The following is a 26,173-nucleotide window of genomic DNA, read 5'->3' as shown; positions in this document are numbered from 1 at the left end:
TGAGCGCTGTCAGAGGCAGACCAGGAGCTGTGGCTGTGGTCTTTTGGAAGGCATTGGGTCAGTCTCCATGCAAATCCCTGTGACTCTTTGCTTCGCTGTTTCCACAGAAAGAAATGTACCCAAAGGAATTGCTGAGGCTCCTATAAGAAAATGCATCTATAACCAAATCTGAGGACTTGACAATCACACTTCAGAAGTGTGGTTAGTGTAGCAAAAATTGATAGCAACCTATATTGTAAACAGCTAGGATTTACTATTGCTATGCTTTCTTGACATATTTAATGAGATAGCAAAGTCTCACAGTAGCCTTTTATTTTTTATGTTTTTAAGGTTTTTCTGATTGTTTGCTAGCCGTGATATTCCGAGCCTCCTCTGTGCTAACAATGTGCTTAGCACTGAGTCCAGCTTTTAAATTAACATGGATTGAGAGCCACTCTTTAGGAAATAAAACTCCCCTGAGAAGACAGAATGAAGCGGTTATGTTCCTCATGGTTCTTTTCATAGGTGTAGTTAAGAGTCCCGGTTTTCTTTTTGTTGTTATCCATTCTGTCTTTTCAAATGAGCTATAATGTGAATGTGTTTCTTTCAAATTAAAAACAAACAAACAAGCAAACAAATTTTTTGAGAGAAATGGGGAGGGCTGATCAGATCTTGAGTGGGTCCGCCTCCCCAAGATCTTTATGGCTGTTTTCAAGGTAAAGGCTGTATCGGCTCCTAACTCGATATGTATGGTCAGACTGTACAACAGCCGGGGGATACGTCCTGCTTGGGGAGGTTGCTGCCTGAAGCCACAATTTCTATAGAGTGCCTCCCTTCCTCCTGTGAGGACCTTCACCACCCTCCAGGCAGTCTAAAATCTCTTCTGCAGCCTTGAATTTCTGAAACTGAAAGCTCTCTGTTCTCAAGGCTTCCTCCCCACTCACACTCCCTTCGCTGGCAGAAAGGTTTGGGATTTCTGAGCCAGGTGCTGGGCTAGCTGGGAAGACAAGTTGATTATTCCAGCCTGAGAAGAGGAGGAGGGTGCATTGGGGGTTAAAGGAAGTCAGACTTCCAGCCATGGCCAAGAGGCCAGGGATGTTCAGAAAGACCTTGGTAAGAAACCCAGAGAATTCTAGCCAGACCTTCAGAGAACAAAAGCACTTCAGGATAAACTAAGTGCCAGGTGCCTTTCTTTTCTGACACTGAAAACATCTCTTAGCAATTTCCACAGGCCGATGTCCTCTCACTCTGCAGGCAAAATGTAGGAGGGAAGGGGGAGATGCTAACAGAAAGAATGAGCAGTGGGCAATGCAAACTGTATACAAACAAACTGCAAAGCAGATCTTAGCAGCGCTAAGGAGAGCTTCCAAGGAGCTAGCGCTGTAACTTATGTCAAAGCAACACTTGCAAATGATGATACAAGCAGCAGGTGCTAGCCCTTTCCTGGTTCCTTATTTAACAAATTGCAACACACTTGCTGCCCTGAAATACCACTGGATCATCTTTCTCCAAGTCCTAAAGGATTTTTTTTTTTAACTTCAGGATCAGCCTTGATTATTCCAGTGGGTAGATGGTTCCTGCCCACTGCAGGATTTTAGGTTTCTGTAGTGTGATATCAAACTCCTTCTGTGTTCACCTCGTCCGGCCTCTGCTGAGGTAAGCAGGACCCAGCCAGGCACCTTAGTCACCTTCAAGCTTCCTCTCTCCACAGCACTGGTGGTGGCAGGTGCTGTCCTGGAGAAAGAGTCTCACAGGGGGCAGGTCCTCATGCTCTTGTTGACAACCCGATTCTCTCCTGTATTTATGAAAAGAAGCAAACCCACAGCAAGGAGCGGGCCATTGATATGACCCTGCTATGGCAGAGCTGCAACACAGGCAAAGGAAACCAAGAAGCCAAAAGAGCACAGCTGGGTTGTATCTCCCCAGCCCTTGAGGAAAGACAAAACCAAACCTCATTCCTATAGATGAGAGTTGCTGGGTCAATGAGTTGTGTGACCCTGGCTGCTTTTCTCACTCGGGTACCATTTGGCATTTCCAGAAGTGTCTCTTCACATAGATTTTAAATCAACCAACCATAAAACAGGGAAACTTCCTTAGGCGCTCAGTATTGATTTATGTGATATAAAAATAATTTTCACTTGTAATCCAAAGGGAGCAGAAGACAACAAACAGCCCTGCTCCTGGTTCTGCTTCAAGTGCTAGGTACCAGCCCCTCACCTCTGTACTGAGAAGGGACTGACGGGCCTTCTGGTGTATCCAAGCGCTTTCAGGAATGTGTTATATTTGCCCCTCCCAGGAGCCCTCTGGACTAATCAGTTGTGAGTATTGCTGTGATGGTCGAGGAAACTGAGTTGTCCTGCCGAAGGTCACATCACTAATAAGTAACAGAATTAAACTCTAATGCCTGCTTTAACTGCCCCAAGCTGCCTCCCCACCCTCCTGATGCCCGAGATCAGATGGCCCTTATCAACCGCTCTGTAATTGCTCTAATAGGGGTTATCAGGATCCCTCATTTTGCCTATCCCAAAATCATGGAGTTAAAGAACAGCTCTGGATTCTTAGGGTTGGTGGAGCCCCGCCCCGCCCCACCCCTTTCACAGGTGTGGCCCGGAGGGGTTAAAGTGATCTGCCAAAGGTCAGTCATGTATAAGTGGAGAATGACCAATGTCATTTTTAAAAATTAGTTAAAAGAACTGCCTACCAAGCCCCTTTTTATGGCTTATTTTAAGCAGGTTAATGAGTATGCCAGGCACAGCTTTAACTCCCAACTGAGTAAATGCTGACACTAGTTTATAGATTGAGCAGATAAGTGGCAATAAGGAATTATTCATCGCTCATTTATCATCCAGCCTACTGCAAGTACAAGGTATAAAGTGAAACAAATGACAACTTTAGAGCCCACACGTGTGGAGCAGTCAGAACAGCAAAGGCTCCATGCTCTACAAAGATTGTGCGTGGGGAGTGTCTGAGCCCCACGTCTTCTGAGAAGAGAAAAAGGAAAATATTCAGGGAACATATGTGCATTTCACAAACAGGCTGTAAACATTAGACTCTTGGAGCACACGTGCCATGCCACACATGTGGAGAGGTTGGAGTCACCTTGAAGGAGTCAGCTCTTGCTTTCCACTATGCCGGTCCTGGGTATGCAACTCAGACTAGGAAATGCTTTTACTAACTCAACCATCTAGCCATCCCAGGCATATAGAGCTCCTATTTGGTCTTCAGTGAATTCAGTCACTAATTTGTTCTAAGTGATATTAAGCACCTACCGCTCACAGAGTACTGTGGGGAATTACATTATTAAACACCAACTCCTTCTGCTACCTTTCTAGTTTAATGACGTAGAAAGCACACACACACACACACACACACACACACACACCCCTAAATCTCAATCCCATGAGTCTTTGGGATGACAGTGTATATCATGGGCAGGGTCAGCTGGAGTCAGAAGAAAGTGTGCCTGGGAATGAATGGGAAGAAAGAGAAGGCTGTCTATCAAGTCTAGGAGAGATACAACCTTGTTACAAGTCCTCTGTCCCCAACAGTGAGTATGAGAGGGCTGAGTGACATCATAGCTAGAAAAGACACTGTAAATTGATAGCCTCAGCCAAGACCCTAACCTCAAAGGCCATGAAACACCAACAGCCTGGTAGATAGCTGATAGAATCTGTCCATTCATTATTATCACATTTGGGGCATATGTTGAAAAACGAATAAATCAACAGACAATGTACTTGTTTGGGGAGGCAGGGGTAAGTGCTAATGAATTTGCACATGCTATTCAGAAAGCTATCTAGCTTTTATTTTTAAATTTATTTATTAATGTTTTATCAGTCCCCGTTCATCAATGGTAGACCTCAGGCACAAAGTTCAACATCAATAGCAGAGCAACCCACAAATCTAGTAAGCGACTTTGCTCCCAGCAGCCCTAAGACCCCACCTTGAGGCACCACCACGTGGTTCACTGTCCAGTGTCTGGCCCATGTCTTCAGGCACATGACCACTGACTCTACTGGAAAGAGAACTGGGAAGATATTTACTCAAAACTCCAGACTCATTGGCTCAGCAAATTCAAGCAACGTATGCAGAGGTATGCAGAACGTGAGAATAGGAGTGTGTGCTGGTGGTGCTACACAGGACAACAGGTATCCATTGGCCCTGTCTCGGGTAACATAGGCCATTGTGTCGCCTATGGGTCAATATACAGAAACAGATGAAATGTCCAGATGCCTGGGTACTAGTGACCTCCCAGTACCCTTCTTATTCATTGTGAGCACTGGAATGTATACAAATCCACAGGACTGTTAAGAAGGTAACCTGGAAATACAATACTGGACCAATTTTGGAATAGTTTGTCCTTGGTCCAAGATGGCCATAGGATGCCCATGTGCCTTTACCAAATCATCAAGTCTCCACCTGCCTACCCCCATGCCTAGCTGGGCAGATCACTGACCCAGCTCTCTATAAGGGGTGAAAGCTAAACCAGGTTCCCTGGCCTGCAGACCCCCATCTCAGAGGCTGATTGCTAGCCCTCCTCCCCTGGAGATCACATTAAAGTGAAGAATATTTACCCATGGGATGCAGCAGTGAAAAGCAGGTTGATGACCCTTGGAAACCCCTAGTCTTGGCCAGCTACAGTACTAGGCATGACACTCAAAACTCAGTGACTCGTGAAAGTCTGTAACCCTTTGGGTGCTAATTAGATCATTTGTATTGCCCCAGCAATGACAAAAAGGCTGGCCCAGAACTGATATGTGGGCCAAAGGTACCTGAGATCATGGTCACCACTAACAGGGACTCTGCCTACGGTATTGATGAAGCATCACATGGCATTGTCCCTAAGTGAGCCTCTCTGAGCTGGCATACAGTGGAAAAGACCATTAGGCAGATTGACAGTGTGTAAAAGGAAGATTTACATAGCGTAGGGATGGATTGAAACTTCCAATTTTCTGAATTAGTTAATTCAGGGTTGCTTGTATCCAAGGGAGGTTGGCTTCAAATTCACTATAATAGCTGAGGGTGACCTTGAACTCCTGATCCTCCTGTTTCGACCTCCTAAATGTAGGATCACAGATCTTCATCCCCACATACAGTTTGTGTGGTGCTGAGAATAAAAATCAGGGCTTCATGCACACTAGGTAAACAGCCCCAATTTTTAAATTTTAATTTGATATTTTTGAGGATTTATTTATTTTTATTTCATGTGTGTGAGTGTTTTGTTTGCATGTATGTATGTGTACCATGTACTTGCCTGGTGCCCTGAGAGGTCAGAAGAGGATGTGAAAGTCCCTGAGATAAGAGTGACAGATGGTAGTGAGCCACCATGTAGGTTTGGGAAATGTAACCTGGGTCTTCAGCAAAAGCAGCCAGTGGTCTTAACTGCTGAGTCATCTCTCCAGCCCCTTAATTAAATATAAAAACATGAACAAGAACTATTATATATGCCATCTCTCCAGCCCCTTAATTAAATATAAAAACATGAATAAGAACTATTATATGTTAGAAACTATGGGATTATTTTTCTTACAAGGAAACTCACATTTAGGGAAGAAGTGTTCACGTGCAGTTAGGTGTGGAGAAAATAAAGAAATAAAGTATGCTAAAGGCCATGGAAGCGGAGACAGAACAGAAATTGACTCTGGAACAGGGGTGGTAATTTTAAAAGGGGGATGAACAATAAGCTCATGCTTGCCTGCTTCCCCTCTGTGTCCCTCACAATACTGACACATTGCTCAGAGGAACAGCGTCTAGACACCAGGATCCAAGCACTTGAGTTTTGATCTTTATCTTGCATATGCTCATACTAGGCTGGACAAGGTACTAGATAGCTTCTGCTGTCCCTTTCTTTGCCTGTAGAATGCCAAAGCAGGCTGTGCATAGTGAGGTGTTTTTGTCTTTCAACATGCAGGGGATCTAGCACACTCATAGTACTCAGTGACTGCTTACCCAGGGAATGGTTACAAGTTCTCATGAGCAGTCCAAGCCTTTCATTGCACACTCAAATGGGTCTCCAATGCACATTTTTGTCCTTTATTTTTATTTTATGTATATGGATACTTTACCTGCATGTATATATGCACAACATATGTGCAGTGTCTATAAGAGGTCCAAAAGAGGATGTTGGATCCCCTGGGACTGGAGTTGGTTGTAGGATTTCATGTGGATGCTGGGAATTGAACCCAGCTCCTCTGGAAGAGTAGCCAGTGCTCTTAACCACCAAGGTATCATTTCAGCCGCCTTTCCTTTGTGTTTGTTTGTTTGAGACAGGATCTTTCTATGTAGCCCCGGCTGTCCTGAAACTCACAAAAATCCCCATGCCTCAGCCTACTGAATTTCAGGATTAAAGGCATGTACTCTGGGCAGGACTTCCCATTTTGAGTTCTTTGTAGAACATATTTATTATCTATGGTTAAGACTGACTGAGCCCACCACGCCTTTAATCCCAGCACTCGGCCAGCCTGGTCTACAAAGTGAGTTCCAGAACAGCCAGGGCTACACAGAGAAACCCTGTCTCAAAAAACCAAACCAAACCAAACCAAACCAAACCAAAACAAAACAAAACAAAACAAAAAAGACTGACTGAGCCCCAATGGCTGGGGGTTCCCACTATGTGTGGGGCCAAGACCATGTCCCTCCTACAGTCACTTGACTGCTTGGCAGGATGGTAAAACTTGGCAACATCAGTTTATAGAGCTCAAAGTCACACGCAAAATGTTGCTTTGTAAAGGGATGCTCGAAATGACTTTCTATGACTTTCACACTCATCTGGTGACCTGAAGCAGACCTAGGAATCTGGACTCTCAGACTACCAGTTGTCTCAGCCCTACTGTCCTTCCGCTAGGCTGAATTCTTCCAGAGCTCTGGGCCACAGCAGTTGAGTTATGAGGAATGAGTTCTTCCTCCCTCCTCTTCACTGGTCCCAGAGAAAAGCCTATTTTCTAGTTCTTGCGTGGCACGGAAAGTTCCCACAACTGTCTGGGAATTCAATGTCAGGGCTGCTGGAGTGGGGCATAAGCCCCTGAATCCCTCGCACCACCACCACCACCACCACCACCACCACCACCACCACCACCACCACCACCACATACAAGGTGGGGAGGTTCCAGCGGCAGAGTTTCTCCATTAGTTTGCCTCAAGTGAAGGTGCTCTGGAGTCTCCCACTAGTGTGCCTCCCCCACCCCGCCCCGTTCCCACAGAGCAGGTACACCTAGGGTGGGGTTTGGAGACTTTCCATAGAAAACGCTGCATAAACCCGGAAGTGATGGTGCACGCCTTTAATCCCAGCACTTGGGAGGCAGCAGAAGCAGGCGGATTTTTCGAGACCAGCCTGGTCTACAGAGTGAGTTCCAGGAAACCGAAAAAAAACGAAAAAAGAAAAAAAAAAAACAGAAAAAGAAAACGCTGCACAGGTGAGGCTCGCAGGAGCTGGGGCAACTGTTTCTCCCTTGGGTTGGTCCTCAGATAGCAAACAGCCAGGCAGCTTTCTTATTCATCTAAAAGGCCAAGGGAAGAAAACACTGGGTCTAGCCAAGATGGAAGGCGCAGCCTGAGGAGATTGGAGGTTGGGATTGAGGTGAGGCCCAGTGCACCTTTTCCAGTTTAGTAACCCAAGTGAGTTAAGGAACGCTTGCTCTACTGGAAAACGAGCCGGGTACCAAAGGGACCTTACTGTCCTCATCTGCGGACTGGCTTGTCTTTAGTTACTGGCCGGCCTATCTTATCTGTCATCTGTGACTGTATACACACGCAAGAACTGGGCTACAATAGTCCGAGAGCTGAGCACTCCACGCCGCGGAGTCAGCCTTGGCCGGGGGTGGCGCTGCTGAGCAGTAAGAGCGGAGGCCAGGGCGCACGGGGCCGGGAAGGAAGCGCAGCCCGCGAGCGGGGCGCCAGGCTCGGCCTCCAGCGCCCCCGAGCCGGACTGGGACGCGCCAGTAGGGCGCTGGCGGCGGCCGGGGGCTGACCTCGAGCGCCGGCGAGTCTGCGCCCTCCCACCGGCCTGCGCTCGCCTCCCGCCGCCTCGGGTTAGGCGGCGGCGGTCAGTGCGCACCTCATCAATAAGAGCTGACAGGCCGCCGGCTCCGCGGCCATCCATCACGCCGTGTGGCGAGGGCCGCGGGCACGCGGGGCGGGAGCCGCAGCCTCCCGGAGGCTCGCGATGCTCGCACCGCTGGGTGGCGGGCAGCGCTCTGCTCTCCAGCGGAATACTACACCTCATTCCGCTCCCCAGGACTTAAAGATAGATCAGATTACTTAGAAATGGTCGGTGCAACCCACACTTTGTGTAGGTAGGGAAACAGGGGCCGGACTGGGTGTTGGCACGCCTGGGGCCTCACCACTAACTGTATGGAGACTAAGACTTGAGCCAAGCCGGGCGGTGGTGGCGCAAACCTTTAATCCCAGCGGCAGAGGCAGGCGGATTTCTGAGTTCGAGGCCAGCCTGGTCTACAGAGTGAGTTCCAGGACAGCCAAGGCTACACAGAGAAACCCTGTCTCGAAAAAACAAAAACAAAAACAAACAAACAAAAAAAAGACTTGAGCCAAGCCTTCGAGCCTTCGTTCGGCTCCTCACCGGGACACCCAACCTACGCGCCATCCAGGCTGGCACCCGGTACAGTCAAGAGCCATGTAGGACTAGTGGGGCGGGATAAGTAGAACCTGTCAATAAAACAACTACACATTAAGAATAATAGGCTCCAGGAACTTGAGGTGTAACTTAGCTGGTAGAGAGCTTGCTTGGTGTGCCAGAAGCAGGGTTCTATCCTCAGCACCCAGGACGCTAGTCGTGGTGGCCTGTAATCCCTCCACTTGGGCAGTATAGGCAGGGGGATCAGAATTTCAAAGCCATTCTCCATTCTAGGCTACACAGTTCTAAGCTAGCTTGGGCTACATGAGACTCAATTTCAAGGGGGAATAGGAGGCTCCTTGAATTGATTTAGCATTTCCAGTTTCACTCTCCTTTTCTACCAGGAAGGGAACATGCTAGCCCCTCATAGTTTATCTGTTCCTTATGCTGTTTACAGAATGTTTACAGAACTCATTTCCTTACTGAACGGGTCAATCAGAGAAACTCAAGTTTGGTTTCACACAAACAAAGTTTCCATCGCGCCTAGCAGACACTTAGCAGTTTTCATAAGGGAATTGCTATGAAACATATTTGCTGGGTGTGTGTGTGGCATGGGGGCAGGCGGGGACAATGACAGTCTGACTCAAAGTCTGTACAAACCTTGTAGTGAGCCTCACTCCACCACAGGGCAGTTCACAGCACAGCCCTGATTTTGGGGTGTGGTGTGGTGGGGGGAGATGGTTTGAGACAGGGTTTCTCTGTATAGCCCTGGCTGTCCTGGAACTCACTTTGTAGACCAGGCTGGTCTTGAACTCAGAAATCCACCTGCCTCTACCTCCCAAGTGCTTGGATTAAAGGCCTGAGCCACCACTGCCAGGCTTACAGACCTGATTTTTTTTTTTTTTAAACTCAGGCCTTTCTAAGGCAGGTGGAAGCTGTTTTGGCCTGGAAGAGAGCCCTTCCTTTTTCTTTCCCCAAAGTGTGTCTGGACCAAGGTGTTCCAGCTGCAGACCCCAGCATCTCGCTACTTGGTTCTTCCTTTCCCACCTCACTTATTATTTTCCTACTGTTTCATTAGCAAGCCCCCATACCCACCCTGCAACCACCTCCCCCCACCCCCAGCTTGGACAAAGTACCCCAGCCTAGAAACTGACCAAGCTAGACTGCTTTATTTCTAACAGGAAATATGATGTTTTGTGAAGCTTGGAATTGTCTTGGGTACAATTTCTCATAAACATCACCTGAGTGTAATGATGGTGTCAGGGCACTGGAGCACAAGGAGAACTTTGGTCTTAGGAGCAGGGTATCATCTTGGGCTGGAAAGGCTGAGTTTCCAGTGGTTTCCTTGGCCCATTCAGCACAGCTAGCATAAAACCTGTTATTCCCCTAAGCTTTGAACTTGGCTTACAGAGAACTTGACTGCACAAAAAAAAAAAAAAAAAAAAAAAAAAAAAAGTCTTGCTGGCTGTCCAGGCTTCCCAGTCCCAGTATCCTTCTCCCAGGTAGCCTAGCAGTTGCTGCCTGAAGACTTCAAACTAAGGGAGACCAAAAGTTACAGGCTTCTCAGGAGGCTAGTGTAGGATCACATTTGCTCCTATGTCAACCTCTATACAGTTTCCTGTGAAGTGTGTGTGATGTTGGCAGCACACCCAGGATGGAGCTCTGTGAAGCCAGGTTGAGCAATGGCTGAGGGGCAAGGCTGGAGTCTGCATCTCTGAAATGGAAGCCCAGAGCTTCCTGGGTATCTAAATCACCTTCCTGAGTGGGAGTCAAACATGTGTCAGGGGTGGAAGCTCCCTGGAGTCTGAGAACCAGGCAGAGAAGAGGGTGAGGGGACTGAAGAATTTTATCTTGCCTCACCAACATCTTTTTTTACTGTTAGATTTATTGACATGTGCCTTTCCAAATTGTAAACCTACTCCTTTTAGTGTACAGTCCTATATCTGTTGGCAAACACCAACACAATCAAGATGTCAATTGAACAATCCTGACACTGCTCCTAAATTTCTGCACTTGCTCCCACACCCTCAACTAACTCTGCCTCACCCTGTGGTCCTGGCTTCCTCTGATTTGACTTCAGCACTATGGTTGTGACTTTTTCAAAATGCCATGTATAGATGCCCCTTCCCCCTTGGTTTTTTTGAGACAGGGTTTCTCTGTATAGCCCTGGCTGTCCTGGAACTCACTTTGTAGACCAGGCTGGCCTTGAACTCAGAAATCGGCCTGCCTCTGCCTCCCAAGTGCTGGGATTAAAGGCGTGCGCCACCACGCCCAGCTCTAGTAGATGGTTTTTAAACATGGTCTTTTGAATCTGGATCTTTTTCTATGGCACTGAACACATTACAGATTATTCATGTCCTTGGGTGTTGTTGAAATTTGTTCATTTTTTTGTTGCTGGCCATTATTCCATAGCATGGTTGAACATAGTTTATGTCTCCCCCTTGAGCTTCCTAGTTTGGAATAATTATGAAAGAACCTATAGGGTTTGTTTTTTGTTTTGTTTTGTTTTGTTATGTTTTGTTTTGTTTTTAAGATACCTGTGATACCTTTTAGTACATGAGACAAAACATGGAGAATAGGCATGTGGCTCAGCCAGTATTTGAGTACTGCCTTAGCATGTGTGAAAACCCTGGGTTCAAACCCAGATCAGAATAGAACTGGATGTGGTGATGGTGATTCTAGGACTCTAAGGGTGGAGGCAGGAGTATCCGAAGTTCAAGGTCATCCTTCATTCTCAGCTACATGTTAAATGTGAGCCCCTCTTGGGCCACTCTGATCTTGTTTAATTTTTTTTTAATTAAAATTGCCAGGCGGTGGTGGTACATCCCTTTAATGCCAACACTCTTGGAAGGCAGAGGCAGGCGGATTTGAGTTCGAAGCAAGCCAAGGTCTACAGAATGAGTTCCAGGGTAGCCAGGGCTACACAGAGAAACCCTGTCTCGAAAAACAAACACGCACATAAATAAATAAATAAATAAATAAATAAATAAATAAATAGATAGATAGATAGATAGATAGATAGATAGATAGATAGACAGACAGACAGACAGACAGACAGACAGACAGATAGATAGATAGATAGATAGATAGATAGATAAATAAATAATAAATAAGCAAAGCTACTCCACCTTACATTGCAAATGTAAGACCTGTTGGACAACCTTCAAAAGAAAGAGCAAGAAAGACACTGGCCCTAACAAAGTAGCTAGTGGAGTAAGGGCAGGAGATCAGCAGGGAGTAAACCTGCTTTTTTGAGGAATCGATCCCTCTTGATTGATTGGTGGCATAAGAAAGTCGTTACCAGTTCTGTGCTCCTCCGCCCCACTCACTGGAAAGTAGTGTGGACATCAGGAAATAGGCATCTCTGGAGACTTCCTGGTGGAGGGGAGGCAGATCTGGGTTCTGCCCCTTTCCCCAAGGAACAGCGCTACTTTCTGTGTTGCGGGAAGTGGAAGGAGAAGCTGCTTGCTTGAAGCGGGGCACCTTTCTACGGGTGCCGGCGGCGCCGCTGGCTCTCGGTACCTCGGTCCCCATCAGTCCACTTCATTCAGGGGTTTCTTTAATCTTCGGTTGTTCTCCCTTCAAATCCTGGGGTCTTAGCAATTCGTTATTCACTAGCATCTCTGGGGAAGAACTCAGAGTTTAAAGAGAGTGCACCCTGTCCCTGGTGAAACCAAGTATGAGGCTTGTCTGTCAGAGTTGACTCAGTTCTGAAAACTATTAAGTGTGCTGTGACGGCGGCAACAGGAGTCCTAGTCGCCAAGGCTCCATGCTCCCCTTCTGCCTTCTGTGGAAGGAGGTGCTTGAACCAAGGGAGGGGAAGAAACCGCCACTCCAAAGGCACCTGCTACAGTGGTGGAAAGTGGATAAGCGTGGGCTCTGGTGCTAGTCCTTGACTGGAAGGCAGGGCCAGACAGGGTGGCTAGTCACTTCGGGAACAGTGTTACCTCCAGCCTCCTTCGCTGCTGCCCACCCTCTCACCTTCATCTCCCTCCCCAAGCTTGGTTCTGGGCCCGAGTCAAAGCTAGTTCAGACGCTGTTTTTGCACTTGGTCTTCGAGCTTCCTTGACATTTTCCTGTCTCTCTGGGCCCGCCAAGTCGCGGCGCCTACTTGGGCGTCTCTGGCTCGGGGTCACCTCTGGCTCCGCGCGGGTGAGGTGAAGGGTGCTAGGGTCGCAGGCTTTCTTTCCGGCCACCTCGGTGTGAGGCAGTAGGCCGCCTATGCGGAAGCAGGGCCAAGCTGGCACTTAGAACAGTAGGTCTCTGGGGTCTCTCCGGGTCGCCCCTGGTGTGTGCGTGTTCGGAGTCCTTCAGGGGAAAGCTCTGGTGTCTAGTTGTAGAGTCGGAAGAGGGAAGCCCAGCAGTTCTGTAAAGCCCTGTGACTGACGGGGAAGGTGGTGAGGATCCTAAAGAGGCAACCCACCAAGGGCTGCTGCTGGGTAGCTCTGACTTCTCAGAAGGCTCAGGCCGGTATAGTTCTGTTCAGGAACGGTCTCCTCCTTTGGCACCTAGCCCTAATCCTTCTGACCAGTTTTGTGTGTCTGAAGCCTCCACTCTCAAGCTCCCATCTGCCATTTGACATTCTACCTATTTGATGTGTTTTCATCTGTCTTCATTTTATGGAAAGAAGCTGGCTAGGACAGCACCAAGTTTTCACCCTTGGAAGTTCTGGGCACCTTTCTGCCTTCCCCGACTCCTTGTCTCTACTTTATTTCTGTCTCTGTTCCTTTCTCTCTTTCTTCTTGTTTTGTTGTTGTTGTTGTTTGAGACAGGGTTTCTCTGTATAGTCCTGGCTGTCTTGGAACTCACTCTGTAGACCAGGCTGGCTTTGAACCCTGAAATCTACCTGGCTCTGCTTCCCAAGTGCTCTGGCTTTCTTCTTGTGTTCATGCTCTCCACTTTCCAATTTTCTCCGTTCCTGATGTCTGACAGTCTTCTGTCCTTCCAGGATTTAATAGATCTGGATCCTTTGAGATATCAGAATCATGCCGCAGCATCCCTTGGTGGACTGCCTCTCTAAGATCCCCACCACATTCCCTGCCATTCACAGCCTCATCGGTATACTGAGCTAGCTTCTCCAGTTAAACTTGACTTCCAGCATCTGATCTACATCCAGACATCCATTCTTCTTGCTCATCTCGAACTCTTAGTGTTACCTGAGATATAGCCTAGATGTTGATGGGCAATTTGTAGACAGGGATATGCACAAGCTGGACTGGATTAGCACTCTGCAGATCTGTCCCTTGTCCCAGTCCTCTCCTCTGCGACTAGATGGAAAGATTCTCATAGACCAAAACTTTTTTTTTTTAAGAGCTTTGAGCTCTCCCAGCAACACCAGAAATACTATTAACATTCCTCTTGCCTAGTAATATGTGATTTTAAGGAAGGAAAAGGCAGAGCCAGGGGCATGTACAGCTCTGTGAGTTTAAGATCAGCCTGGTCTATATATAACAGGACTCTGCCTCAAACAAAACAAATAAGCAAATCTTTCTTGCAAATTCAACCATTCAGTAAATACTTAGTTGAACACCTACTGTGCATCAGCCTCACTTTTCACCTCCCCGAGCTTTCTGTAGGGTGTAGTGATGTGAAAATTAATGCCAGCAACCACAGACAAATGAATTTCTAACCTCAGAGACCAAAGACCTAAGAATAAATCAAATGGATGTTTAATAGGGAATTAATTAATGGCACTCTATCTCTGGGCAACTTTAAAAGAATAAATGAGGAAGGAGGCCCCCACCTGTGAACAAATCGAATCCAGTGCCAGTCCACCGAGAATGATGACAGAGGTGGCACGTTAGATATCTAAGAGACCAGCCCCTACAGGAAATAGTCTCAGAGCAGATGATCAAGTTTGTGTGGGACCTCCAGAAGAGGGCAACTCCCTCTCTCTGCAGCTTCCTTTACCTGCTTTCTGGATGGGTGCCCTTCTCTAAAGAAGAGTCCTTTGGGAAGCAGAAAGAAGAGAGTCTGTGGGAGAAAGGGGTATCTATTTCAGGACTGGGCTCCTGGACCACATGGTGACCTTGTCAAGACTGGTACTCCGTTCTGAAGACCTATTCACAAAGCCTCTGCCATCATTCATAAACTTAGCAAAAAAAAAAAAAATCTTTTTTACAAAAAGCTTTTCGAATTTTCTTAGATTATGAGGCACAGTTTTGTTCTAAATTGAAATTGAATTTTTAAATAAAAGAAACAACATTAGAGACTAAAAAATTAAAATGACTGCAACAGAGAATATTTTACAGCTACTATTAGATTATTAAGAAATAAGGTGAGAATTTGGATTGGAGACCCGCTGCCTCCACCTACACTTTACCACGTAGACTCTGAGCCCCAACCTACTCTGAGCCCCAACCTTTCTGTGTCATTTTAAAGATGAAGATAATAGCTTTGTCTTCCTCATTCTTGCTTTGCAATGTTTCCCCAAAGAAAAATTGTGGAGAGCTTTTCAGGACTCTTCTAGGAATTTGGCAGAAATTTGAAGGCAAGTTTTATCAAAAAAGTAAAATAGGAGAGTGACCTGTAGTTTAGAAGTGACTGTGAAATATGCCACCAACTGGTCTCCAGACTGGTAACACTGGGAAGCATTTTCTGAGATCTATGAGGAAGACACCGCTTCATTTTGCAACATTGCACAATTCTTTAAAAGCTAAACTATTAAAGAGGGCTACTTTCTTTTATGGTGAAACCTCAAGATTTGACTCTAGGTGTGGGGCTAGTTCTGGGATGTGTGGGCACAGAGAATTCACAACCATCCCTCTTCTGCCTGGGATCCCAAGAGCTGAAGGTCCAGGGCTGGGGGAAGAATGCATAGGGGTGGGGTACATAGACTTGGCCTTGCAGGTTCTTTGTTTTTTGGTTTTGGTTTTGTTTTTTGTTTTTGTTGTTGTTGTTGTTTTCTTTTTTCTTGAACAAGATGAGGTGTGTCCAGTTGCTCTCTTGGAATTTTCTGCTTTGAGCAGGGTAGTCTCGAGATTCGGGCTGACAGTCACAGAGGAAAGGGACGTGGCGTCTGCGGTGTCAGACTGTTGTTAGGACAGGAGACCGAATTCGTTCAGTGCGGGTCACTTTGCGCATCTAGCCCAGGTCCTTTGTAGATCCAGAGGCAAGGCTGCACCTGAGGTGTCTGTTCTATAGGACCAAGCTGGATTTCTGTATCTTACCTCTGGCTCCCTTACCAAACACTGGAAACCGTCCAAACTCCAAGCTCTAGTTTCTTTCCGGAACTCGTTTTTTCTCTCATTGTGACTTGTGAGTTGATTCCCGTTGAATTCGGAGGGGCATCTGTCTCCAGAAATGCGGACATTGTGATGACCAACTTTGGCCACCTTTTAAACCAAATCACAGAGGTCCCAGAGGGCACTCTCTGGTGCCCAATTCCTTGGGGGTGGGGTGGGGGGATTTCTCTTGGTCTCTGTGTGAAATCCAACATCTGCTGTTTGTTTTGTGTCCCCCCCCCCCACTTCGAGGAAATTCAAGTCTCAATTCCTACGTACATCGTGTTCAGCCTACAGTTTCGTTTCTGCTAGCTAGGAGGCCGGCTTAAGTCTCAGAATCCTTCGTGAAACAAGAAATAAAATGTATTCTTTTGTGCTGCAAAGATTATTTAGGAATACGGCTCACCTAAATCAGTCTTATTATGGAAAGCTACAGACTTAAGACTGGATCATTAGACGCTCCACCTCCACTCTGAGCAAAAAGATCTAAGAAGGTTGAAGGTGAGCCTGACGCTTCTGCCCATAGACCATGGGAAAGGAAAGTAGAAAGGGGAACGTGAGCGGAGTTGAGCCACCCCCCTCCCATCCTAGTGACATAGTCCTTAAAAATAGCCAAGTCTGATCCTCAGCATGCCCAGCCCCCCTCCTCTCTTTGGCCTCCCTAGTCTGAGAGGAGCCTGGGAACCTCTAGAGGCAGCCGATAACCCCCCTCCATCTCCAGCCAGCAAGGCCTTGAAATGCTCCCCGCTCCTGGCAACGCACAGAGGTCGCCTAGTTCTTCTGGTTCCAGCAGAGGAAGGGAGCAACTGAAGGACCGGAGGCAAGGGGAGGGAGGGAAGGAGGGAGGGAATGAAGAAAAAACCAAAAGCGCCCAAGAAACGCGTCTGGTTTGACTCTCAGCCCACACACCGGGAAAAATTTGTTGTGTGGGACCCAAAGTGTGGGGGTTAAGTCACAGGAAGCTGAAACAAATGTCTCTGTCCCAGGCGCCTTCAGAGTCAGAGAACTGTCTCGGGCCTCCCGCTTGCAGCAGTCAGCTCAGCGGGAGATGCCTGGAGACTCCTGGAACGGTCTTTGGCTGATCTTAGCAAGAGCGAAGGATCACCCGATTCCCTTAGAGATTTCATTGAGTTTCTTAATCGCACTGAGCAAAGTATCCCCAGACTACCTGGGGCACCCTCCTTTTAAACCGTTAGAACCTGGTTTTCAGGAAGGCTGTTGGGTGGGTAGAGGTGGGGATGGCTAAGACACAAGGAGAATGTCGCCTGGCAGCTGCCTAAGACCCTGGCAACGCAAAGGCGTATCACACGTGGCTGTTCCCCCAGACACTAAGCCTCAAGCTTCTGACTTCATGGGTAACAAAACCAGGAACGCTAGGTTTGGACCCGGAGCTTAGCGCATTTTGATCTATGAGGGACACTACAGTGAGGCAGATCTGAGATCTAAGGCACACAAGTCAGAGAAAGAGAGGGAGGGGGAGGAGGAAGGGAGAGAGAGGGGGAGGGAGGGAGAGAGAGAGAACGAGAGAGAGAGAGAGAGAGAGAGAGAGAGAGAGAGAGAGAGAGAGACAGAGACAGAGACAGAGACAGAGACAGAGACAGAGACAGAGAGACAGACACGCCTCGTTGGCGTGGGCTGTGGGCCTTTGGCTTCGTTTCTCTCCTGCTCACCAGGTAGTTGAGGGTTTCTTGTAAAATAAAGCAAGGGCCACGCCATTCTCTGCATTCATCCGAGAGTCTCAGAGGAGAAGTTGGGGGAGGTTCCTTGATGTCTAGCGATAGCCTCTGAAATCCTCAGAATACCATCCCCAAAACTTTACCAGATCTCGAACCTGCAGGCCCTGATTCTGACTGGCATTGTTTAGGATTGGGGGGGGGGGCTGGAGAAGGGACCCTAATCATGGGGCCCCAGCTTCCGGGACGCCAAAGGGCTCAAACTGGCGGCACCCGGGGCTACGTCGGTAAATCAAGTCAGAGTGCGGGCAGCTCAGCACCCGTGATGGCCTTAGTTTTCTCTCCTCTAGAGCCGCTCTGGACCTCGGGCCCCTTCGGTTTGGAAAAGAGAATTCCCCCGGCGCAGCCGCGCTCAGTCCTTCCTCTGGGATTTTCCTGAGATCCCCACGGGTTGGCCAAAGTCCCACGGGTTTTCCCTTTCAATCGGCTCCGCGTCCCAGCCTGTTCCTAGCGCCTGAGTTGCTTTTGCACTGGCGGGGCAATGGCAATCTGCTGTCAGTCCTCGAACTGCGGGAGCCGGTGCCATCCTGAGCCTTCTCGGGCCGCGCAGGGTTCTTACCGGGTGGTATTCCAGCCCTCTCCTGACCCCTCTAATCTTGTATTGGAAACCCGTGCTGGGGAGAGAAAAGCGGCCTTAAAAGAAAAAAAAAAAGTTTAGCCCAAAGCGCGAGAGCCACCAGAGAGCTGTTATCTGCAGCTGAAGGCTGTGGTAATCGATGGGTTATTTTTACGCGGTAATAGGGCCCTGTGATTGCTCTATTAACCTTTAGACCTGTCTGAGGGACTCTCCCCTCACAGCCCCACTGCGCCAGGGCCTACAGGCACTGACGCCGACTCCAAACTAAGGTCTGACACCCTCCCTACCCCCACCCTAGGGAAGGAACTACAGTCCTTGAATGGGCTCTAAGGTTAGAGACCAGGCTCCCCACCCCCACTTCGTCCTTTTGATTGGACCCCAGTCGGTGAGGGCTATAGGGAGTGATGAGAAGGGACGAGAGACCGCAGAAGTGGGAAAAAGTGTCGGCGGCGAGGGGTGCGCGTTTTGTATAAATACATAAACTCCTGGGCTGGTGGAGGTTCTCGGCGCCTTGCAGTCTCCACCGGCTCGTGGGAAGGAGAAAAGAGCGCTTGCGTCTCTAGGCACCGACCTTTAGGGCCAGTTCAGGTTTTAGTGCCTCCTGACCCTCTCCCGAGCTCACTTCAAGGGCCCTGTAGATCTGAGGCTAGCAAGGCACCCCGGGTGACCCAGTGCCCCAAAGGCGACCATGAGCCCAGCGTACGAGGTCACCTTCTCCTCTACCAGCCCCGCCCCTTGAACGGGGCGCTGGACGTGGACCACTGAGAGTAGGGAGGAAAGAAAAGAAACTCGAGAATAAACACGATCCTTGGCAGAGCAGCAAACCGCAAAGACGTCGGGCTGCACTGAGGGCAGAACGGAGCGCCCGGCACTGAGCGCTTTCCTTCCCCGAGAGATCCGCGCGCATGGACTTTGCCTGTTGGGGGAGCTTTGGGAAGAGTCCTGCGGGCGGGCGCCGGGCGGAGGTGCTGCCGGGTCCGCGCTCCCCCGCCCCCGCCCTTGCACGTGACTCCCTTAGGCCAGTCAGAGCAGGCGATCGCTACGCGGGGGCCCGGGGAACCGCGCCGGGAGCAAGGGACAAGCCGGAGGCCCGCAGAGTGGCCGCCCGAGGTTCCGCCGCCGTTGCAGCTCCGCGGACTCACGGAGATCGCGCCGGCTTTCTGGGAAACTGGAGCTGGCCAGGTAGGGTTCCCCGAGTCCCTGCTCTTTTCCGGGGCAGGAGAAACTCACAAGTCCGCCGCCCTAGTTTGCCTGGAATAGGGAGGTAGGTAACTGAGAAAGGAGACGCCGGTCACTCCAGTGCCCCCAGATTGGCTAAAAACTGCTCCGCTTTTGACTTTGGCCTAGCGAGGACTTTAAATCGAGTGGGACTGATTAGCAGCAAAAACTGATGGGTGCTGGAGAGGTGCGTTTGGATTGTTTGGGAGGGAACATGAGTCCTTTTAATCGGCCCTGTTTGCAGATTCTCCAGCTCTGCCTTCCATCCCACTGGCCAGGGCCCGTGTTATCTCTCTGACCGACTGACCCTGGACAGGCCGCATAGCCCACACTTTGGGGTGCAGACGGGATAGTGTCTTCAGCCTGCGACGCAGGGAGTGCAGAGTGGCAGGGGCAGGCAGCCAGGGGACCGGGGGGGAGGTCTAGAGGCGCTAGGAGATAGGCTCGGAAACTTGCGGATCTCTTCTGCTTTCTGTCCAACCTCCTCAAACTCCTCTAGGGCTCAGGAATTGTGTGTGTTACGCACTGCTGAATACTACCCACATACACCGCTTTCGGGGAGAAAGCGACCCAGGGCCGAAACCCCGGCGGACATCAGGGATAGTCTTGGGTAGTCAGCTCAAGCTCCCCTGATTCACTTATTCTATCTTTCGGATGTGGCCCGGGAGAGTTGGCAGTGGTTACTCTTGGGGAAGAGATGTCTGGGTGATGAACTTTCACCAGGTGGAAGGAAAGAGGGGCTTTTCGGTTGAAAGGAAGAGGATAGTGAGGGACCCGAGGCAGTAAAGGATCTGGGGAAATAAGGCCGCGCTGCTGGGAAACACCTCGGGAATTTATTTCCTGTACCTTTGGAAAAGGAAGGCAGCCAGGAAGAACGCTTTGAACATTAGAAGAAAGGTTACTTGGGGAGATTACGGAGGGTTAGTGTATAAATTGTTTAGTGACCATTCTCAGTGTGGCGGGACCAGAGAGACCCTCGGGAGCCTAAAGGAAAAGACCTGTAAAAAGACACATTCCAGCGCGGTGTATTTTCTGACTCTCAAAAACAGGTTCCGGAAGAGCTGTGGACTAAATCCTGAAAAGAGAAATAATTTTCTTTCTGTTGGGGAACTTGGGATGAACTTTGTAGGGTGATTTTAAAGAGAGAGAAAAGTCTAGGCCAGGCCGGACTAGACTTATGTGAAAAGATGGAGGCTACTAGGCGCCAGATCACAGATAGGCAAGAATCCACCTAGGAGAATGGTTTCTGGCCTTTCCAGTAAAGAGGGATATCTTCTCCACCTTCTATTGTTCTAGAAATTCAACATCAGGTTAAAACATCACTCATTTGAAACTTCAGAGAGTTTCTGCACACAAGCCTGAGATCCCAAACTGATTTCGTGCTTGCAGTTTTTCAGGCTTGCACATTAACACCACTCGAATACTGTAAGTTAGATTACAGAATTCTAAATCTCTTCTTTTAACTGCTGTTAGTGGAGAAAAGAAAACTTATATTACCTTAAAAAAATAACTTCCTGAGTTGACATTATAGAAAGTGCAATTAATTAGGACAACTACTTGACTTAAAAAATGAATGGTGGATATTTTTTTTTAAATCAATGTAAATCTGCATAGTTGCTTATAGGAGTCCAGAGATTTCCAGGAAGTTTAAAACTTTATGCCTTTCTTTCTTTTTAACGGGAAAAGTTGGTGATCTCAGGTCAAGTTTCTTGTATCTACCCTCCAGCCAAATGTGCTAGGAGGAAATATTCAACCACCTAGCTGGTAGTTTATTGCACATTTTGAAGAAGTAAATATAAAACAATTTATCAGTCGCCATGTGACTGAACACTTTGTCACGATTTCATTGTTGCTAGAGATGATGCAAAGATGGGGGAAACATTAGTGCATATACTAAATGCCCAATTCCGGAATTTTACAGTAATAAAGATGATGATTTATTGTAAGTATAAATTACATCCCAGGTACTCTCTTGCAGTGTAAACTGGAGATCTGCATTAATGGCTGTTCTGTTGAATCATCTGTGTGCCTAAGGCTTCTAAGATCTGGTCATGAATGTTTTGTGTGTATTACATTATAATACAGCCATAATCCTCCAATGACTGTAAGACACCTGTAATATTTGCACTTTACAGATGAGGGACTGAAGTGTCTAAAGTTATTTATTCAGAAAGGGGACAGGCCCCAGGGTTTGTATCTAGCTCGTTTAATATTATTGCAGATGCATCACTGACTAAAATAGAAACCAATCAAAAGTAGCTGCCTCTTAAGGGGAATCACAAATACTCAGAGTCCTCCAGAGCCCCACTTCAAGTGTTCTTTGATCTTCAACAAGTTTCACCTCTACTGCAGTCTTGTCTTCAGGGAAATAATGAATGTGGACACCTTTACTTAATAGAGGTGCAGAGAGGGAGGATTGAAACTAACAGGTGTGTTAGGAAAATAGAGGGACCCCCCCCCACACACACACACACACATACCATAGTCTCTGGTAATGCCAAAACCCAGGATGCCAGGAAGGATGCTGTCAAGCACCAAGAATCAATTCTGGTTTGGGTGGATCTTCAGTTCCACAGGAAAAAGTCATCTAGGGAGCTCAGCGCTTCCCAGAGTTCTGGAAAGTGGCCTTGTTCAACCCGCCTGCTTTTCTGCTCCCCATATATAGTCTGCAAAGTGTTTAAAATGTAACTATTTGCAGAAACGTGTGACTTGTCTGATTTGACACCCACATGATGCACAGTACGATTAAGGAGTTTCACAATCCTTTTTTATGGTTTCACCAACACTTGCTCATTTATAAACATTTAGATTCTACCTCTAGGTGTTCGTTTTTTTTTTCTTCTTCTTCTTCTTCTTCTTTGTTTGTTTGGTTTTTTTGTTTTCTAGATTACAAACAAAACTTTCGCGGGTTGCTGGTTTTTTATAAAGTTTGTTATCTCCTCCGCCCAAACTACAGTTCTTGTTTGGTCAAGAAATTGTTTGAAGAGAAGAGGGGAAACAATTAAAACTTTAAAAAAAAAAAAAGATAGATCTTTTGAGTCCTTACCATTCTTCAGAGCTCAAAACCCTGTGTTTACAGAATACTCAGGGAAGAAAGAAAAGAAAAGAAAAGAAAAGAAAAGAAAAGAAAAGAAAAGAAAAGAAAAGAAAAGAAAAGAAAAGAAAAGGCAAGGCAAGGCAAGGCAAGACAAGACAAGGAAAGGAAAGGAAAGGAAAGGAAAGGAAAGGAAAGGAAAGGAAAGGAAAGGAAAGGAAAGGAAAGAAGGAAGGAAGGAAGGAAAGAAAAAAGAAAGAAAGAAAGAAAGAAAGAAAGAAAGAAAGAGAAGAATTAAAATTAAAATTAAAGTCCTTTCTGATAAGCAATATCAAATAATTGGCCCAGAGCTCAACCAAGAACTTCATGCTGGAGACTTAGGTCTCCCTCCGGGACCAAACAAAGGCAGCTGTTTTTTGCGGTACTGGGAGTCCGCTGAACCCAGGCAAGAGAAGGGTGGTTTCGTTTGCTGTGCGGAAGAAATCTTGGAAAACAGGAACATGGTTCTGAAAAACCATGTCGGTGAGGTTCTCTCACATTTGTTGCCTTTTCTCCTTCAGGACTGCCGCTTCGCTTCGAAGGGACCGGGCCCTCTTTGTCATTCTTCGCTGGAGCCGCTCTGGAGCTAGCAGCTACGCCTGGGTGTGTAGCAGGCAGAAAGCAAGGACTAGACTTGTTTAGCCGGTGGGTGATCCGAAGGCCTGCTCAGGGTGTTCGAGACCAGCCTGGACTGCGTTTGGGCACCTCCAGCCTCTGGGCCCTGGAATAGAGTCCGCCCTCCCGCACGGTTTCTGGAGCAACTGCAAATCCAATTTGGGATTTTCTTTTTCCTGAGCAAACCAGAGAGCCTAGAGGTTTCTGCTCTGATGCTGGATTTAATTCGTATCTATTTTGAGCGAGTTGTGCCTCTCCTCGTTTTTTGATCTCCGGTTGTTTTTTTTTGGGGGGGGGTATTTTGGGGGGTTTTGTTTTGTTCTGTTTTTTTGGTGACAGTTCCGCACACCCGCATTCTAGTTCTTGTCTGCCTTCCGCTCAGAGCTTGGGGCGATGTACCAAAGCCTGGCCATGGCCGCCAACCACGGCCCCCCGCCCGGCGCCTACGAAGCAGGTGGCCCTGGCGCCTTCATGCACAGCGCGGGTGCCGCGTCCTCGCCCGTCTACGTGCCCACTCCGCGGGTGCCGTCCTCTGTGCTGGGTCTGTCCTACCTGCAGGGCGGTGGCAGTGCCGCTGCAGCTGGAGCCACCTCGGGTGGCAGCTCTGGGGCCGGCCCGTCGGGTGCGGGGCCTGGGACCCAGCAGGGTAGCCCCGGCTGGAGCCAGGCTGGAGCCGAGGGAGCTGCCTACACCCCACCGCCCGTGTCCCCGCGCTTCTCTTTCCCGGGGACTACTGGGTCCCTGGCGGCCGCTGCCGCCGCTGCAGCAGCCCGGGAAGCTGCAGCCTACGGCAGTGGCGGCGGGGCGGCGGGCGCTGGTCTGGCTGGCCGAGAGCAGTACGGGCGTCCCGGCTTCGCTGGCTCCTACTCCAGCCCCTACCCAGCCTACATGGCCGACGTGGGAGCATCCTGGGCCGCGGCCGCTGCCGCCTCCGCCGGCCCCTTCGACAGCCCAGTCCTGCACAGCCTGCCTGGACGGGCCAACCCTGGAAGACACCCCAATCTCGGTGAGTACCTTAGGGCCTTGAGCCCAGTCTGGGGCATTCAAGTTTCCCAACTCTGTTGGGGTTGAGGAACATCCTTGATGCAAGGAGCTTCCCAGGAAGGCAGCCCGGAAGTCAGAGACTCCAGGTGGTGGTGGTGGTGGGCCACAGTGATGATGAGTAGCCTGGCCACCAGGATCCAGCAATGTCTGTGTAGCCTGCTGGTGGCAATGGGAGGTGTTGGGTTCTCTAGGGTCAGCTGGAACAGTCTGGATGTGATATCTGGGACTCAGCCCCTACTTCCCTCATCCCTTCCTCTGAGACCTCAACAAACTTGAGACCTGTGCCATTTGGCAACTAGGTTAGAGGATCCCCCAGGGTTGCAGATGACTTTCCTGTAGGGGTTTTCACGCCGGAAATAATGAGGCGATCTGCAAAGGAGACCCGCCAGAGGTGGGTTAAACTGGAGCCTAGCCCCGCTTGAGTCCTCAGGCACACTCTGGGGTCTCATGGAGCCACTCCCTGGTCAGATACTTTAGGACAGTGTCTGGGGACAGTGCCGAGGGGGTTCTTTCTAGTGCCTGGATTAAATGGAGAATTTGTAGGGCTGCCTCTTTCTCAGGAAGCCAGCTTAACCTTAACAATGGCCAGTATGCCCCTCCAATGTCAGACTCAGAGGGACAGCAACTTGCCCACTTACACAATCTACACACTGAACTAACTTTCAGAGGGGCCCTAGCCACTTGGGCCAGGGGAAAGAAAGGAAAGTGGCTGTCCACTCGTACAAAATGCCAAGAGCCTATTTCTGGAATGGAATGGAGGTGCAGTTTGAATGGAGCTGGCTCTAGGGGAAAGGAGGAAGCACAGACTTGAGAAACAAAGTTAATGTTTATTGACTACCTACTAAGTGCTAAATCCTCTTGCATTTGCTGTCACTTTGAAGAGTAAAGTCTATCCCTTGCCACTCCCTGGGTGGCCATGGAAGGTCCCTCAAGAGGGGGGTCTAGCCAAACATCCATCCCAGGTAAACTGATTAACGGGAAAAGTGGCGCCAGAGCTGGGTTTGTGGCTACCAATGTCTTCCTCCCCTGCAGGGCCAAGAAGACAGCACCCAGAGGAAGGAGCACAGAGCAGGGTGGTAGTTTCCATCTGGTTGAGGCTGGAAGTTAGTTTTTTTGTGGGGTGGTATTGGCCTGAATCCTTAGTAGCTGAGTTTCCTTCAGCTCAACCCAACTCCTAGCTTAAAATAAGAAGGAATAACTGGGTGTGATGCCCCATGACTGAAATTTCAGAGAGGGGAGGAGAGCCTGGGATACACAGCAGACCCAGTCTAATTAAAAAGAAAAAAAAAAAATCCTAGAATCGGGATTTAGTGTTTGGATACAGCAAAGAGTGAAGTCCCCATTCAAAGCTGAAGAAGACATTCCTGTATTCAGTATAAAAGCAAAACAAAGTGACATTGTGTGACTGTACCCGTGAGCACGGGAGCTGAAAAAGGTTCTCCAAATTCCAGGATCCACACAGGGCAAACAAAACGATAGGGTACGTGCATCTCCTCTCTCCTTAGGAGACTATATGTTGGGTTCTTGTGTCTGCCCTACAAATCAGCACATGAGACCCTTTGCCAAGTCTTTAAAGAAATGATCTGGGATTGTCATGAGGGAGCACCAGGCATGTTGAGAATCTATTGTCATGCTTCCATGTGTTTGGGAAGATACACTTGGGTATTTTTGTTTGTTTGTTTGTTTTGTTTTTGTTTTTAATCACATAGCCCTCGGGACGATCTGACAGTCTGATGGCATTGTTCAGTTAAAAGCGTTCTGTGTGAAGATGTTTTCTTCTCCAGCCCTACCCTAGGACAGAAGATTAGACAGTCTCTGACATAGGTTGGATAAAGGCTCTACCACTAAGAGATAGTCCTAGCTGCTTCCTTCCTTCCTACGTGTTTTGTTTATTGCCTGCCTATTCTTGGACATTAGTCATGCTTGGTAGCTTTAGTGAGAATCAGCCATCATACTAGCTGATGGTACCAAGTGCCTGAAGGAGAAAGGTTCTCTGGGCTAATTGAGAGGCCCCCTTTGGATAGATGTTATGACCACTGAGGTCTAAAACGGCATATAGCATGCTGATGTGATCAAAGGCATTTTGGAGCCACCAAACCTCAGTGCCATGTGACCTTGGGCAAGTTGCCTACCTCTGTCTGT

General features: G+C 48.4%; 1 protein-coding gene across 3 annotated transcripts in view; it reads left to right on the top strand.

Moving 5' to 3' along the window:
• Gata4 (GATA binding protein 4) overlaps nucleotides 1-26,173 on the top strand; it is a 73,036-nt gene that overhangs the window by 7,988 nt on the left and 38,875 nt on the right. For 2 of the 3 annotated variants that reach the window (XM_021182271.3, XM_029468949.2), the window contains exon 2: nucleotides 22,894-23,993. In XM_021182271.3, the coding sequence (XP_021037930.1) occupies nucleotides 23,381-23,993 (613 nt within the window). In that variant the 5' untranslated portion in view covers nucleotides 22,894-23,380. Of the gene's footprint in view, nucleotides 1-18,870; nucleotides 19,264-22,893; nucleotides 23,994-26,173 lie in introns of those variants that run through there. The other variant, XM_021182270.3, reaches the window with a different exon arrangement.

This window comes from Mus caroli, unplaced genomic scaffold (genome assembly GCF_978045245.1).
Source record: "Mus caroli unplaced genomic scaffold, Mus_caroli_1 scaffold_12, whole genome shotgun sequence".
NCBI classification, from domain to species: Eukaryota; Metazoa; Chordata; class Mammalia; order Rodentia; family Muridae; genus Mus; species Mus caroli.
This window is presented reverse-complemented; position numbering and strand designations above follow the sequence as displayed.